This window comes from Dermochelys coriacea, chromosome 23 (genome assembly GCF_009764565.3).
Source record: "Dermochelys coriacea isolate rDerCor1 chromosome 23, rDerCor1.pri.v4, whole genome shotgun sequence".
In the NCBI taxonomy this organism is placed as follows: domain Eukaryota; kingdom Metazoa; phylum Chordata; order Testudines; family Dermochelyidae; genus Dermochelys; species Dermochelys coriacea.
This window is the reverse complement of record NC_050090.1, coordinates 10,078,911-10,095,165: the sequence shown is the minus strand read 5'-3', so window position 1 is coordinate 10,095,165 and position 16,255 is coordinate 10,078,911. Positions and strand designations below refer to the sequence as shown.

At 44.3% G+C, this 16,255-nt stretch overlaps 1 protein-coding gene across 1 annotated transcript in view; it reads left to right on the top strand.

The window, feature by feature from the left end:
* LOC122457283 overlaps window positions 1-16,255 on the top strand; it is an 87,302-nt gene that overhangs the window by 50,235 nt on the left and 20,812 nt on the right. Inside the window, exons 7-8 of the mRNA XM_043501369.1 lie at window positions 5,244-5,285; window positions 7,776-7,868. Coding sequence (XP_043357304.1) covers window positions 5,244-5,285; window positions 7,776-7,868 — 135 coding nt within the window. The remainder of the gene's footprint in view (window positions 1-5,243; window positions 5,286-7,775; window positions 7,869-16,255) is intronic.

Below are 16,255 nucleotides of genomic sequence, written 5' to 3'. Positions count from 1 at the left end.
CCAGCCTGACAGTTCACCTTTCAGAATGACTCTTTAACCAGTTCCATATCCACCTTTCAATTTTCATACTGATCTCCATCTTTTCCAATTTAACTAATAATTCCCCATGTGAAACTGTATCAAATGCCTCACTGAAATTGAGGTAAATTAGATCCACTGTATTTTCTTTGTCTAAAGAAACTGTTACCTTCTCAAAGAAAGAGATCGGGTTGGTTTGGCATGATCTACCTTTTGTAAAACCATGTTGTATTTTGTCGCAATTACCATTGATCTCAATGTCCTTAACTACTTTCTCCTTCAAAATTTTTTCCAAGACCTTGCATACTACAGATGTCAAACTAACAGGCCTGTAGGTACCCGGATCCCATTTTTTTCCTTTCTTAAAAATAGGAACTATGTTAGCAATTCTCCAACTGTATAGTACAACCCTTGAGTTTACAGATTCATTAAAAATTCTTGTTAATGGGCTTGCAATTTTATATGCCAGTTACTTTAATATTCTTGGATGAAGATTATCTGGGCCCCCCAATTTAGACCTATTAAGCTGTTCGAGTTTGGCTTTTACTTTGGATGCGGTAATATATACCTCCATATCCTCATTCCTATTTGTCATTCTGCCATTGTCCCTAAGCTCCTCATTAGTCTCATTAAAAACTTGGGCAAAGTATTTGTTTAGATATTGGGCCATGCCTAGGTTATCCTTAACTTCTGCTCCATCCTCAGTGTTTAGCGGTCCCACTTCTTTCTTTGTTTTCTTTTTATTTATATGGCTATAGAACTTTTTTACTCTTGGTTTTAATTCCCTTTGCAAAGTCCAACTCTACATGGCTTTTGGCCTGTCTCTCTTTATCCCTACATGTTCTGACCTCAACAAGGTAGCTTTCCTTGCTGATCCCTCCCATCTTCCACTCCTTTCTGATTTTTCTTAATCACTTCTCTGAGATACTTGCTCATCCAGCTTGGTCTACAACTCCTCCCTATGATTTCCCCCCCCCTTTCTTGGGATGCAGGCTTCTGATAGTTTCTGCAACTTTGACTTGAAGTAATTCTAGGCCTCCTCCACCTTTAGATCCACTAGTTCTTCAGTCCAATCCACTTCCCTAACTAATTTCCTTATTTTTTTAAAGTTAGCCCTTTTGAAATTAAAAACCCTAGTTACAGATCTATTTTTGTTTATCCTTCCATTTAGTTTAACTGAATTAGCTCATGATCACTCGAACCAAGGTTGTCCCCTACAACCATTTCTTCTATGAGGTCTTCACTACTCACCAAAAATAAATCTAAAATGGCATCCCTTCTTATTGATTCAGCAACTACTTGGTGAAGGAATCCATCAGCTATCGCATCCAGGAAAATTTGAGCCCTATTATTATTACTAGCACTTGTCCTCCAGTCTATACCTGGGAAGTTAAAGTCTCCCATGATCACACAATTCCCATTACTATTTGCTCCATTAAAAAGATTAAAGAGGTCTATATCCATATCCAAATCACATCCCGGTGGTGTAATAATTTTTTAATTCAGAAAGTTTAAAAAAATTGGTTTTTGTTTGTTGTTGTTGATACTTATTTAACTTCAATGACTAACATTTTGGAGAAAGGACTCTTTTAAAGAGTCAGTACCCTAATTCCCTTGATTATAGCATGTGCAGTTAATCACATGCATCTTCTTTTAGAGTAGCAGCCGTGTTAGTCTGTATTCGCAAAAAGAAAAGGAGTACTTGTGGCACCTTAGAGACTAACAAATTTATTAGAGCATAAGCTTTCATGAGCTACAGCTCACTTCATCGGATGCATTTGGTGGAAAAAACAGAGGAGAGATTTACACACACACACACACACACACACACACACACAGAGAGAGAGAACATGAAACAATGGGTTTATCATACACACTGTAAGGAGAGTGATCACTTAAGATAAGCCATCACCAGCAGTGGGGGGGGGGGGAAGGAGGAAAACCTTTCATGGTGACAAGCAAGGTAGGCTAATTCCAGCAGTTAACAAGAATATCAGAGGAACAGTGGGGGGTTGGGGTGGGAGGGAGAAATACCATGGGGAAATAGTTTTACTTTGTGTAATGACTCATCCATTCCCAGTCTCTATTCAAGCCTAAGTTAATTGTATCCAGTTTGCAAATTAATTCCAATTCAGCAGTCTCTCGTTGGAGTCTGTTTTTGAAGCTTTTTTGTTGAAGTATAGCCACTCTTAGGTCTGTGATCGAGTGACCAGAGAGATTGAAGTGTTCTCCAACTGGTTTTTGAATGTTATAATTCTTGACGTCTGATTTGTGTCCATTCATTCTTTTACGTAGACACTGTCCAGTTTGGCCAATATACATAGCAGAGGGGCATTGCTGGCACATAATCAAGGACTGGCCTGTCTCCCAAGATCTGTGAGAGTGATGGGTAATCCTTCAGGATAGGTTGTAGATCCTTGATGATGCGTTGGAGAGGTTTTAGTTGGGGGCTGAAGGTGATAGCTAGTGGCGTTCTGTTCTTTTCTTTGCTGGGCCTGTCCTGTAGTAGGTGACTTCTGGGTACTCTTCTGGCTCTGTCAATCTGTTTCTTCACTTCAGCAGGTGGGTATTGTATTGTAGCTGTAGGAATGCATGATAGAGATCTTGTAGGTGTTTGTCTCTGTCTGAGAGGTTGGAGCAAATGCGGTTATATCGTAGCGCTTGGCTGTAGACAATGGATCGAGTGGTATGATCTGGATGAAAGCTAGAGGCATGTAGGTAGGAATAGCGGTCAGTAGGTTTCCGATATAGGGTGGTGTTTATGTGACCATCGCTTATTAGCACCGTAGTGTCCAGGAAGTGGATCTCTTGTGTGGACTGGTCCAGGCTGAGGTTGATGGTGGGATGGAAATTGTTGAAATCATGGTGGAATTCCTCAAGAGCTTCTTTTCCATGGGTCCAGATGATGAAGATGTCATCAATGTAGCGCAAGTAGAGTAGGGGCATTAGGGGACGAGAGCTGAGGAAGCATTGTTCTAAGTCAGCCATAAAAATGTTGGCATACTGTGGGGCCATGCGGGTACCCATTGCAGTGCCGCTGATTTGAAGGTATACATTGTCACCAAATGTGAAATAGTTATGGGTCAGGACAAAGTCACAAAGTTCTGCCACCAGGTTAGCCGTGACAGTATCGGGGATACTGTTCCTGACGGCTTGTAGTCCATCTTTGTGTGGAATGTTGGTGTAGAGGCTTCTACATCCATAGTGGCTAGGATGGTGTTTTTAGGAAGATCAGCAATGGACTGTAGTTTCCTCAGGAAATCGGTGGTGTCTCGAAGATAGCTGGGAGTGCTGGTAACGAAGGGCCTGAGGAGGGAGTCTACATAGCCAGACAATCCTGCTGTCAGGGTGCCAATGCCTGAGATGATGGGGCGTCCAGGATTTCCAGGTTTATGGATCTTGGGTAGCAGATAGAATACCCCAGGTCGGGGCTCCAGGGGTGTGTCTGTGCGGATTTGTTCTTGTGCTTTTTCAGGGAGTTTCTTGAGCAAATGCTGTAGTTTCTTTTGGTAACTCAGTGGGATCAGAGGGTAATGGCTTGTAGAAAGTGGTGTTGGAGAGCTGCCTAGTAGCCTCTTGTTCATACTCCGACCTATTCATGATGACGACAGCACCTCCTTTGTCAGCCTTTTTGATTATGATGTCAGAGTTGTTTCTGAGGCTGTGGATGGCACTGTGTTCTGCATGGCTGAGGTTATGGGGTAAGCGATGCTGCTTTTCCACAATTTCAGCTCATGCACGTCGGCGGAAGCAGTCTATGTAGAAATCCAAGGACGACCCATCACTCTCACAGATCTTGGGAGACAGACCAGTCCTTGCTTACAGACAGCCCCCCAATCTGAAGCAAATACTCACCAGCAACCACACACCACACAACAGAACCACTAACCCAGGAACCTATCCTTGCAACAAAGCCCGTTGCCAACTCTGTCCACATATCTATTCAGGGGATACCATCATAGGGCCTAATCACATCAGCCACACTATCAGAGGCTCGTTCACCTGCGCATCTACCAATGTGATATATGCCATCATGTGCCAGCAATGCCCCTCTGCTATGTATATTGGCCAAACTGGACAGTGTCTACGTAAAAGAATGAATGGACACAAATCAGACGTCAAGAATTATAACATTCAAAAACCAGTTGGAGAACACTTCAATCTCTCTGGTCACTCGATCACAGACCTAAGAGTGGCTATATTTCAACAAAAAAGCTTCAAAAACAGACTCCAACGAGAGACTGCTGAATTGGAATTAATTTGCAAACTGGATACAATTAACTTAGGCTTGAATAGAGACTGGGAATGGATGAGTCATTACACAAAGTAAAACTATTTCCCCATGGTATTTCTCGCTCCCACCCCACCCCCCACTGTTCCTCTGATATTCTTGTTAACTGCTGGAATTAGCCCACCTTGCTTGTCACTATGAAAGGTTTATCTTAAGTGATCACTCTCCTTACAGTGTGTATGATAAACCCATTGTTTCATGTTCTCTGTGTGTGTGTATGTATAAATCTCTCCTCTGTTTTTTCCACCAAATGCATCCGATGAAGTGAGAGGTAGCTCACGAAAGCTTATGCTCTAATAAATTTGTTAGTCTCTAAGGTGCCACAAGTTCTCCTTTTCTTTATGCATATTCTTATAGCCTTAACAAATCTTCTAGACACCTGAGGAGACCCAGAGTTGATATTCCTGTTAATCTGATATTACTAAAATAAAAAGGAAGCAGGAATAAAATAAATTTGCAGGGCCTGGATATGCACCGAATGCAGCAAAGTCCCAAATGAAGTAAGGGCCTATGCACTGAACATGCATTTCTACGACAGAGCTTTAGCCAGTGCGGCATGATGAAGGTAGGCCTGGACTTCATTTCTGGTTTGTGGTCCTGAGCTGTACCAGACACAATGTATTACAACCGTGTGGTGCTACTGGAATGAGAGCTGCCCTGAAAAAGAGAGAACCCTCCTCTAGATATGTTGCAAATTCTGTGCATCTGTGATATCCATTCATGTGAATGTTAGATATTGATGTGAAGTTGGTATTGCAAACCCATACACTCTGTATAAATTTATATCACAGTAGATTATAATTTATCAACAGTAATATCACTCACCCATCAAAGTGACAGGAGTATCTATCATTACCATCAACTGTACTACACCAGTGAAAATATGTGCACTTCATCTATATTTTGCCAACCTTCTTATCCATTTATTTTCCAGATCCTGTTCCAAATCTTATAAATGCAAATTGCAGTATTACTTGTAAGTGAAACTATAATCTGTGGTTTATGCCACCAATATCAGAACTTGGATGGTCTAGATAAATATATAATTAATACATTTCCTATTAGAATCCATATAAATTAATACACTGTAGCCACATGGCAAATACTACTGAAATATTTGGAAAAACTGGAAGTCTTTATTTTTCATACCTGTCTAGTGTCTCATTTTTCATCCCCTCCCCTCACAGGTAGAATTGATTTTCCTTCCAAAATGAGCAAATTACATTCTGGAATGGAAACAGGAACGTAGAACAAGGTATTTTAAAATTCTCATGGTGGTAGAGATTGGAGGGGGGGAGAGGTGGGCTACTGAGGAGAGGGGAAATAACATCTCAGGAAGGGACAGGAGAAGGGCTAATATTTGGAGGAGGAGGGAAAGGGGGAGGATGTAAGAAGAAGAAGAAAAGGAGATGTTACTGCATTGCTTGACTCCAGTTCATGGAGGTGGCATATGCAATTGTTTCCTTAGTTGGAACCTTTTCCATAAGGATATCTGCAGATGTTTTGATGATGGATTATATGCAATGTGCAGCTATCACATGATACAGTAACACCGTGCCTAAATAGGGGTGAGATACCATCCTCTGCTGAAGAAGGAGCAATGACAGCAATGACTGTATTGGGGTGGAGATGGCAAACATCAGCACCTCCCCCAGGAGAAACAGAGGGAGGAGTGGGTGTGTCCAGCAGAGATCTCTTCTGGGAGCATGTATTCTCTGCCTTGCAGCACCAAAGGGTCCATGCCTCAGCCCACAGCTGTGTGATGAGAGCGAGGAAGAGGCCCTCTAGCGGTATGGACGGGCCCTGGAGGAAGGAGAGGGTGTGCTTAAGGACAGAGAGAAGTTTTTTTTTATTCCTGTCCTCAGCCTGCTGAGAACTCTCTCCATCTGTTCCAAATCTGCCTTGCCACATGTGGGATTCTTTGTAGTGTCAATATCATAGGAAAAAGACTGCCTGTTAGAAGTGACCTGCAAAGGGACAAAGCTTGTTCCCTTTTTTTTAAGCTTTTTCATGATTGAGAAATTAGGTTTAAAACAACCTTTTCTTTCTTTTCCTTTCTTCTGCTTATGTTTTTTACATTCAAACTATGTTCTGTCTTGGCTGGAAGACTCAGTGGTGTATAGATAACTGGTGGAATAGGTACATCACAAGAGCTAAGAGAGAAAATGGACTGTTGAGAGGGAAAAACTTTTTTTTTTTTTAATTTAAAATGTTTTAAATTGTGGTGGTGTTGCCTTTTAACCTGTTTAACTTCAGGGACAAGGTAATATTTTGGAAAAAAAATACTTTAGTTAAATGTTTTAGAAGCTCATAAAATGCATCCTCTGAGACCCCAGAAAATCCGTTAGCAACACCAGGGAGACCAGAGTTGACATTATTATTATTAACATTAATCATGTTTATTGTTGTCATGCCGAAGGGCCAGCCAAGTGTGAGGCCTCTCTGTGCTCGGTACTACACAAACACAGAATAGCAGATGGTCTCTGCCCCAAAGAGCTGACAATCTAACTAGTCCAGACAGAGACATGGTGGGGGAAGGAATATTACAACCAACAGAGTGAAACAGTCAGATAACAGAAAATGGCATGTTAGTGCCGCAGTTCGTTCGTTCGTTCTTTCTTTCTTTCTTGTTAGGAGGGGATGAGCCAAAAGTAAAGGGATGGGGGATGTTGAAAGGAGATGGGCAAGGGAGACTAGCAGAATTGAGGAGGGTAAAGGGGTGCAGTGAGAGGCAGAGTTTGTGAGGGAGAGAACAGGAGGGCTTAGAATGAACAGCCAGTTAGTACAGGACAGGTAGTCTTCCTCCCCCATCTTGTGTGGAATTAGGCATCCTTTGAGCACACCTACTCCATCAGGCCCCCACAGCACATCAGGCAGAGGAACACCAGGCTCGTGGATGGCTCTGGGGTTTAGGCCGTGAGGCAGCTGTGCGCACACCCAGGCAACAAACATCAGCAGTTAGGGAACTTTTACTGCAATAATGTGGGTGCTGAGCAAATTTAGGTGCCTTCATGGTTTGGCAGCAGCCAAACAGGAGCTTAATGGGACTTAGGCACCTAAGTCAAGCTGCTCTTTCTGTGAGCACATGTTTTAATTGATTTCAGTGGGACTACTGGTAACAAAAAGTTAAACATGCATATAAGTGTTTGCAGGATTGGGACCTTAAACAGATGAAATAATTTCTTAAAAAGGTTTGTGGTGCTGTATAAGGTGATGATACAACTTCTGGTCTTGGGTGAATCAGGACTAAGCCTTGGTGTTCACTAGGAATTATTTCCTTTTTCTCCAAAAAAGAACAAAAAATTATCCACGTTACTTTTTCTATTTTGAATCAAATAAAATCACAGAAATAAAACTAATGGGAGCTCTTTGAGCAATTTTTTTTATATCTGAAAGGGAAACATTTCTAACAATATAATACAGTAACTGAAATTTGTAATAATTTTTGGATGATTCTTTGCCACAGTTTGGATGGATATACCAATTTTGGTATTACTCGTCTTTACTTCCATCATAGCTGTCATCATCCTGTGGAACATATGTAGGCGGGAACTTTGTGGTAAGAGTACGCACCTTAAACATTGTTGATTGTTAGAATATATTTTGAATATATTTGGGAAACTAGCAGAAATTTTGTTCTATAATTGTTACTATTGCTAAGTTCACGCCTTCCTGTGATGGCAAATGGAGATGGTTAATTAAATGTGAAAGACATCACTTTAACAGTCATCCTTTGAATGGCCCCTGCATATTCCCCACTGTAGGATCAAATCACCTGTGCTGGAAGCTACCATAATATTCTTGAAAGCAGCGTCTGTAGGGATTGCTCACCCTTCTCTTCCCTCCCACACCCCAGAGTGTTCAGAGAGTGTAAAATAGGAGCAGCCCAAGCTGCCTTTGAGCTACTTTCTACTATGGAAAGTGCAGAGAGGTCTGATAGATCACATACAGATCCCTCCATGCTGCTGTCATCGTCGTCCTTTCTCTCTGCCATTCAGAAGCAAATGCTGTTTATAGTATCATAGAACCATAGAATATCAGGGTTGGAAGGGACCTCAGGAGGTCATCTAGTCCAACCCCCTGCTCAAAGCAGGACCAATCCTCAACTAAATCATCCCAGCCAGGGCTTTGTCAAGCCTGACCTTAAAAACTTCTAAGGAAGGAGATTTCACCACCTCCCTAGGTAACGCATTCCAGTGTTTCACCACCCTCCTAGTGAAAACGTTTTTCCTAATGTCCAATCTAAACCTCCCCCACTGCAACTTGAGATCATTGCTCCTTGTTTTGTCATCTGCTACCACTGAGAACAGTCTAGATCCATCCTCTTTGGAACCCCCTTTCAGGTAGTTGAAAGCAGCTATCAAATCCCCCCTCATTCTCCTCTTCTGCAGACTAAACAGTCCCAGTTCCCTCAGCCTCTCCTCATAAGTCATGTGTTCCAGTCCCCTAATCATTTTTGTTGCCCTCCGCTGGACGCTTTCCAATTTTTCTACATCCTTCTTGTAGTGTGGGGCCCAAAACTGGATACAGTACTCCAGATGAGGCCTCAATGTCGAATAGAGGGGAATGATCACGTCCCTCGATCTGCTGGCCTTACTTATACATCCAAAAATGCCATTGGCCTTTTTGGCAACAAGGGCACACTGTTGACTCATATCCAGCTTCTCATACTGTAACCCCTAGGTCCTTTTCTGCAGAACTGCTGCCAAGCCATTCTGTCCCTAGTCTGTAGCGGTGCATGGGATTCTTCTGTCCTAAGTGTAGGACTCCGCACTTGTCCTTGTTGAACCTCATCAGCTTTCTTTTGGCCCAATCTTCTAATTTGTCTAGGTCCCTCTGTATCCTATCCCTACCCTCAAGTGTATCTACCTCTCCTCCCAGTTTAGTGTCATCTGAGAACTTGCTGAAGGTGCAATCCACACCATCCTCCATATCATTTATGAAGATATTGAACAAAACCGGCTCAGGGAGTGACCCTTGGGGCACTCCACTTGATACCAGCTGCCAACTAGACATGGAGCCATTGATCACTACCCGTTGAGCCTGACAATCTAGCCCCCTTATAGTCCATTCATCCAGCCCATACTTCTTTAACTTGCTGGCAAGAATACTGTGGGAGACAGTGTCAAAAATTTTGCTAAAGTCAAGGAACAACACAGCCACTGCTTTCCCCTCATCCACAGACCCAGTTATCTCGTCATAGAAGGCAATTAGACTAGTCAAGCATGACTTGCCCTTGGTGAATCCATGCTGACTGTTGCTGACCACTTTCCTCTAAGTGCTTCAGAATTGATTCCTTGAGGACCTGCTTCATGATTTTTCCAGAGACGGAGGTGAGACTGACTGGCCTGTAGTTCCCCGGATCCTACTCCTTCCCTTTTTTAAAGATGGGCACTACATTAGCCTTTTTCCAGTCATCCGGGACGTCCCCCGATCGCCATGAGTTTTCAAAGATAATGGCCAATGGCTCTGCAATCACATCCGCCAACTCCTTTAGCACTCTCGGATGCAGCGCATCCGGTCCCAAGGACATGTGCTCGTCCAGCATTTCTAAAGAGTCCCGAATCACTTCTTTCTCCACAGAGGGCTGGTCACCTCCTCCCCATGCTGTGCTGCCCAGTGCAGTAGTCTGGGAGCTGACCTTCTTCGTGAAGACAGAGGCAAAAAAAGCATTGAGTACATTAGTTTTTTCCACATCCTCTGTCACTAGGTTGCCTCCCTCATTCAGTAAGGGGCCCACACTTTCCTTGACTTTCTTCTTGTTGCTAACATACCTGAAGAAACCCTTCTTGTTACACTTAACGTCTCTTGCTAGCTGCAACTCCAAGTGTGATTTGGCCTTCCTTATTTCACTCCTGCATTCCATAGCAATATTTTTATACTCTTCCCTGGGCATTTGTCCAATCTTCCACTTCTTGTAAGCTTCTGTTTTGTGTTTAAGATCAGCAAGGATTTCACTGTCAAGCCAAGCTGGTCGCCTGCCATATTTGCTATTCTTTCTATACATCAGGATGGTTTGTCCCTGAAACCTCAATAAGGATTATTTAAAATACAGCCAACTCTCCTGGACACCTTTCCCCCTCATGCTGTTATTCTCCCAGGGGATGCTGCCCATCAGTTCCCTAAAGGAGTCAAAGTCTGCTTTTCTGAAGTCCAAGGTCTGTCTTCTGCTGCTCTCTTTCCTTCCCTGTGTCAGGATCCTGATCTCTACTTTCTCATGGTCATTGCCTCCCAGTATCCCATCCACTTCTGCTTCCCCTACTAATTCTTCCCGGTTTGTGAGCAGCAGGTCAAGAAGAGTTCTGCCCCTAGTTGGTTCCTCCAGCACTTGCACCAGGAAATTTTCCCCTACACTTTCCAAAAACTTCCTGGATTGTCTGTGCACTGCTGTATTGCTCTCCCAGGAGATATCAGGTTGATTGCAGTCTCCCATGAGAACCAGGGCCTGTGATCTAGTAACTTCCGTGAGTTGCCGGAAGAAAGCCTCATCCCCCTGGTCCAGTGGTCTATAACAGACTCCCACCATGACGTGGAACCCCCAACCTTAGGACAGTGCATCTCATGCCTTCCAATCAGCGGAGTGTCCTTCTGTTCCCATCCCTCAGATGCGTCATCTAGTCCACTCTCCACATTAGTACCTGTGTAAAGAACATGAAAATGGTTACTTACCTGTATCTGCATTGCTGGTACATGGACGCTCCCCTTTCTTCTTCTGGAGGTCACATGCTGCCAAATTTCTTCACCGTCCTCCTGTCCCAGCAGTGCAGCTTGCTCTGAAATTTCAGAACGTTGTGTCTGTAGAAGCATATCCTGACGTCTGTCCAGGAAATCTTAAGTTTCTCTTATGCAACGCAGGGTCGATACCTGTTGCTCCAGACCTTGAAGCTTCTCTTCCAATATGGAGACCAGCTTGCACTTTGTACAGACACAGTTGCTTCTATCCTGTGGAAGAAAGACAAACATGGCACATCCAGTGCAGGTCACAACAGATGAACACTCCCCATCCATATTACCTTCCTTCTATGAGCTTCCTCAGGAGCTGTAGTAACTACTCAGAGAAGCTGTCAAGATGTAAGCTTCAGTGGGCTCTCCCCAGTCGAACTCCCTCTGTTAGCCTCTCTGTGGTTCGCTGCTCAGCTGACTGGCTTTTTATAACAGTCAGGCCCACTCAAGGCTCACCTGGAACAAAGGACTCCCAATTCACACTTTTCAAACAACCAATCAAGCATACGGTAAAACTGTCCCCACAACAGACACTCAGATACTCACCAACACAGCCTCCCTAATGCAGCCCTTAGCGTACCTCCTCTCAGGCAGATCCCAGGCAAACTCCCTCTGTTAGCCTCTCAGCTGTTCACTGCTCAGCTAGTAGATTGATTGTCACTTAGTCTGGTTTACTATAGGGAAAGAAGAGAAAAGCAGATGCCCACCCAGCATGGGCTTTGTCTGGACTCTTGAAAGTGGGAAGGCTACCTCACACACTCCTCAGGTACAGTCCATTTAAATTTGGTCATCTGTAAGTCCAGCATCCATTTAAGGATCCATTCACCATCAAGGTCCCTGAATTGTTCCAGGTTGCCCTAGCAGGTTTGGCCATGTATCTGAATTTGCCCTGGCCTTTGGATCCCTTTCCCAGAGGATGCAGGGCTGCAAAACTTGGATCTGGCAGCTAGACCTGGATCTGGGGCCACAAAACCCAAATCCTGCAGCACACCATGGAGCTGTGGCCACAAAGCTTTGATTGGGCACCCAGATATGAGGGACTGCAGGTGCATGACTTCCAAGGAGGGATCCAATTACCTGGTATTCAGCCAGCCATGATGATCCAACAACTTTGACAAGGGCAAGCCCTTTGTCCAGTGGCTCTGGAACAGTGAAGCCAGGTCATTGGTCTCTGGTACCGCAGTCTCCACTCTTTAATGGTGTGAACAAACAGTCTAATGTTTAGGTCCTCACAACACTGGAAGATGCATTACAAGCTTCAGGTCAGATGGGGGTAGGGGATCACTCAGTTATAAAATGGTGTCTTTACCGGTGCTTCCTGTCTGGCCATTTCCAGATACATACACTTGTAGGTATCTTGCTTGCTAGGCAGATGGTTTTCCCTTCTGATGTTCCATCTAATAGACCCTCATCCTGAAAGTGAAAGGAGAGACACAAATCCATTCTTAGATTTTCATCCTCTCAGCATCTTCCCAGCCAATTTATTTATTTCTAGAGCTTTCAGTTCCCTGGATTCTAGAAGGTTATCCAGCCCATCCCTAAGGATTTAGGACCAAATTTTCAAAGGTTTAGGTGCCTAACAATGCAGATAAGCACCTAATGGGACTTTTAAAAGTGCCCATGAACCTAACTCCTGGAATATGGGGCACAGACATTTTTGAAAATCCCAAGAAATGCTTATGTGCATCTTTAGGCACCTAAACCTTTGAAAATTGGTCCCTAATATTTTTAGCAGAAATTCAGTTGCCCAGAGTCAGGTTTACAAGAATGCAGCTGCTCAAGATCTGACAGGCTAAGAATTGATGCCTGCTTCAAAGGCTCTTTTAGAATGTGAGGTTGCTGTTATCTCTTTCCCTCACTCATTCCTATTGATTCTGAGATGTCTTATGAATCCATAGTTTTTTCCAGCTCCACAGTGTCTGTAGGAGAAGCACGCCCCAGTTCTGGTGTCAGAGGATGACTAATGGCCCCCGAAGGGACTGCTTAGTGGTTTCAAAACCTCTTTGCACGGGAAACAAGAGGTGCCTGGAACCATCTTCTTCTATAAGAAATGAAAGGTGCATGACAATGTATCTACAGAGAAGAAACTGAGTGTTGTAGGTCTGCTTTAGATCAGTACTGCACCTAAAGGGTGGTAGAAACATCTAGGGACAACCATCCTTTGCTTTACCAAACCTGGATAATCAGGTCCAGTGGAACAGGCTCAGCATCTGACTGCCTTGAACCCAGCTTCAATTCCTCCCATCTTACAAGGGAATGAGGCCTGTATCAAGTCTTTCAGAAATAACTAACTAAGCTGGAGCTTTTGCAATCACACTTAAGGGTTGAGATATCTATCACCTACACTTACTGGTGTGTGAATTTGCTTCCTGGCCACGATACAAATTAGGTTTGCCAGAGTGGGCAATAGGGCTAGCTGGCATGGGACAAAAGGCTGTGTGATTGGACTAACAGCCTGAGGGATGTTCTATTCAGCTCTGGGGTCCAGAGGCAGAGCTCTTTTTCATTTTCAGAAGTGTTCTTGAGGTGCTTTCCTTTCTGTGCCATGGGTGCCTCAAAACTACAAGCAGCAAGTACAATGAGACCATCTTGAAAAGCAATGGTTTTCGTATATAAATCTGCCTCTCTGTATACACCTCTAACTGGAGTCCCAGACTGGAGACCTCCACCCATAACTGTACCCTCATTTAGCCCCTTGAAGAGGAAATACAGATTACTTACCTATAACTGTTGTTTTCCAAGATAAGCCTCTGCATAGTCACACTCCCCACCCACTTTCCCCACTTTTTGGAGTCTCATGTTATGAATTCTCAAATTAGAGGAAGGAGCTGAAGGGTGGTTGGGGCCACTTCCTTTTTGATACCCTGAGAACCTTCCAGGATGGGAGGAAGAGATGAGGGTGAGGAGCTCCACTGGACACTGCTCCCCAGAACATCCTGGTGACTCAGGATCATAGAATCCTAGGACTGGAAGGAACCTCGAGAGGTCATCTAGTCCATCCCGTGCACTCACGGCAGGACCACGTAACATCTAGACCATCCCTGACAGGTATTTGTCTAACCTGCTCTTAAAAATCTCAAATGAGGGAGATTCCACAAGCTCCCTAGACAATTTATTCCAGTGCTTAACCACTCTGACAGTTAGGAAGTTTTTCCTAATGTTCAACCTAAACCTCCCTGGCTGCAATTTAAGCCCATTGCTTCTTGTCCTATCATCAGAGGTTAAAGATAATATTTTTTCTCCCTCTTCCTTGTAACAACCTTTTAGGTACTTGGAAACTGTTATCATGCCCCTTCTCAGTCTTCTCTTTTCCAGACTAAACAAACCCAGTTCTTTCAATCTTCCCTCATAGGTCATATTTTCTAGACATTTAATCATTTTTGTTGCTCTTCTCTTGACTTTTTCCAATTTGTCCACATCTTTCCTGAAATGTGGCACCTAGAACTGAACTCAATACTCCAGTTGAGGCCTAATCAGCATGGAGTAAAGTGGAAGAATTACTTCTCATGTCTTGCTTACAACGTTCCTGCTTATGCATCCCAGAATGATGTTTGCTTTTTTTGCGACAGTGTTACACTATTGACTCATATTTAGCTTCTGGTCCACTATGACCCCTAGATCCCTTTCAACAGTACTCCTTTGTAGGCAGTCATTTCCCATTTTGTATGTGTGCACGCAATTGCTCCTTACTAAGTGGAGTACTTTGCATTTGTCCTTATTGAATTTCATCCTATTTGCCTCAGATCATTTCTTCAGTTTGTTCAGATCATTTTGAATTTTCATCCTATACTTCAAAGCAATTGCAACCCCTCCTAGCTTGGTATCATCCACAGACTTTACAAGTGTACTCTCTCTATGCCATTATCTAAATCACTGATGGAGATTTAAAAAGAACTGGACCCAGAACTGATCCCTCTGGAACTCCATTTGATATGCCCTTTCAGCATGACTGTGAACCATTGATAACTACTCTCTGGGAACTGTTTTCCAACCAGTTATGCACCCACCTTTTTGAAGCTCCATCTAGTTGTACTTCCTTAGTTTGTTAATGAGGAGGTCATATGATGCACGTGCCTTCATGAGTGTGACTATGCAGTGGCTCATTTCAGTGTACTCCAGTTTAACTACTTGAGTGATGATAAAATAGTGCAATTTTGCTACATTGCTCTTTGAAGTCCTTGGGCTGCAGGAAGAATGCAACACCAGTCCCTGGGGTTCAGTACACTCCCCCAGTTCCATTCACAGGTTGGTGAGGGGTCAGGTAGGAGGGGAGATCGCCATGAGCCTGAAGATGTGTCCAGTGCTTACATGAGGAGTGCCAGAATGGGTAGATTGTTAGTTTGTTGCACCCTCTATGCCAGAGGTGGGCAAACCACAGCCCGTGGGCCACATCTGGCCCGTGGGACTGTCCTGCCCGGCTCCTGGCTGGGGAGGCAAGCCTCCGGCCCCTCCCTGCTGTCCCCTCTCTCCCCTGCAGCCATGCTGCCACATGGGCAGTGTGACTTATGTCTGCCCACCTCCCAGGCTTTCCAATAAACCTGTCCTGCTGCTCTGAGTGGCCTGGTAAGCGGGAGAGGGGGATTGGATGGGGGCAGGTGGTCCCAGGGGGCAGTCAGGGGATAGGGGGTGGTTGAATGGGGTGGAGATTCAGGGGGCCGTCAGCAGCCAGGAAGCAGAGGCGTCTGATAGGGGGTGGGGTCTTGGGGGGGCAGTTAGTGACAGGGGTCGTGGGAGGGGGCAGTCAGAGGACAAGGAGCGGGGGGAGGTTGGATGGGTCGAGGGTCCTGGGGGGCAATCAGGGGGCAGGACATGGGAGGGAGCGGATGGGGCCAGGGCCAGGCTGTTTGCGGAGGCACAGCCTTCCCTAAAAAGCCCTTCATACCGTTTTGCAACCCTGATGTGGCCCTCGGGCCAAAAACTTTGCCCACCCCTGCTCTATGCCTACATAAGGGTGAGGCACAATGTGGCCTTTATTCTGTTTCATTGGAGTGGATGGGTGGGACAGTGTGAAGGTGAGGTTGGAGATTAAAGGAAAAGGGAGGAGAAGACATCTTGCATATATTGTCATTTTCACTTTTTGGAAAAGTGGGCAAAATCCTGAGTAAAGAAGGATGTATATTCAATAAAGAAAAGTGGAAAGTATTAGACTGCATATGCATACCTATCATGTCTTATGTAAAACGTGATTCAATTGTCCTGCTCTACTTGTCCCAAAGTGGTTTA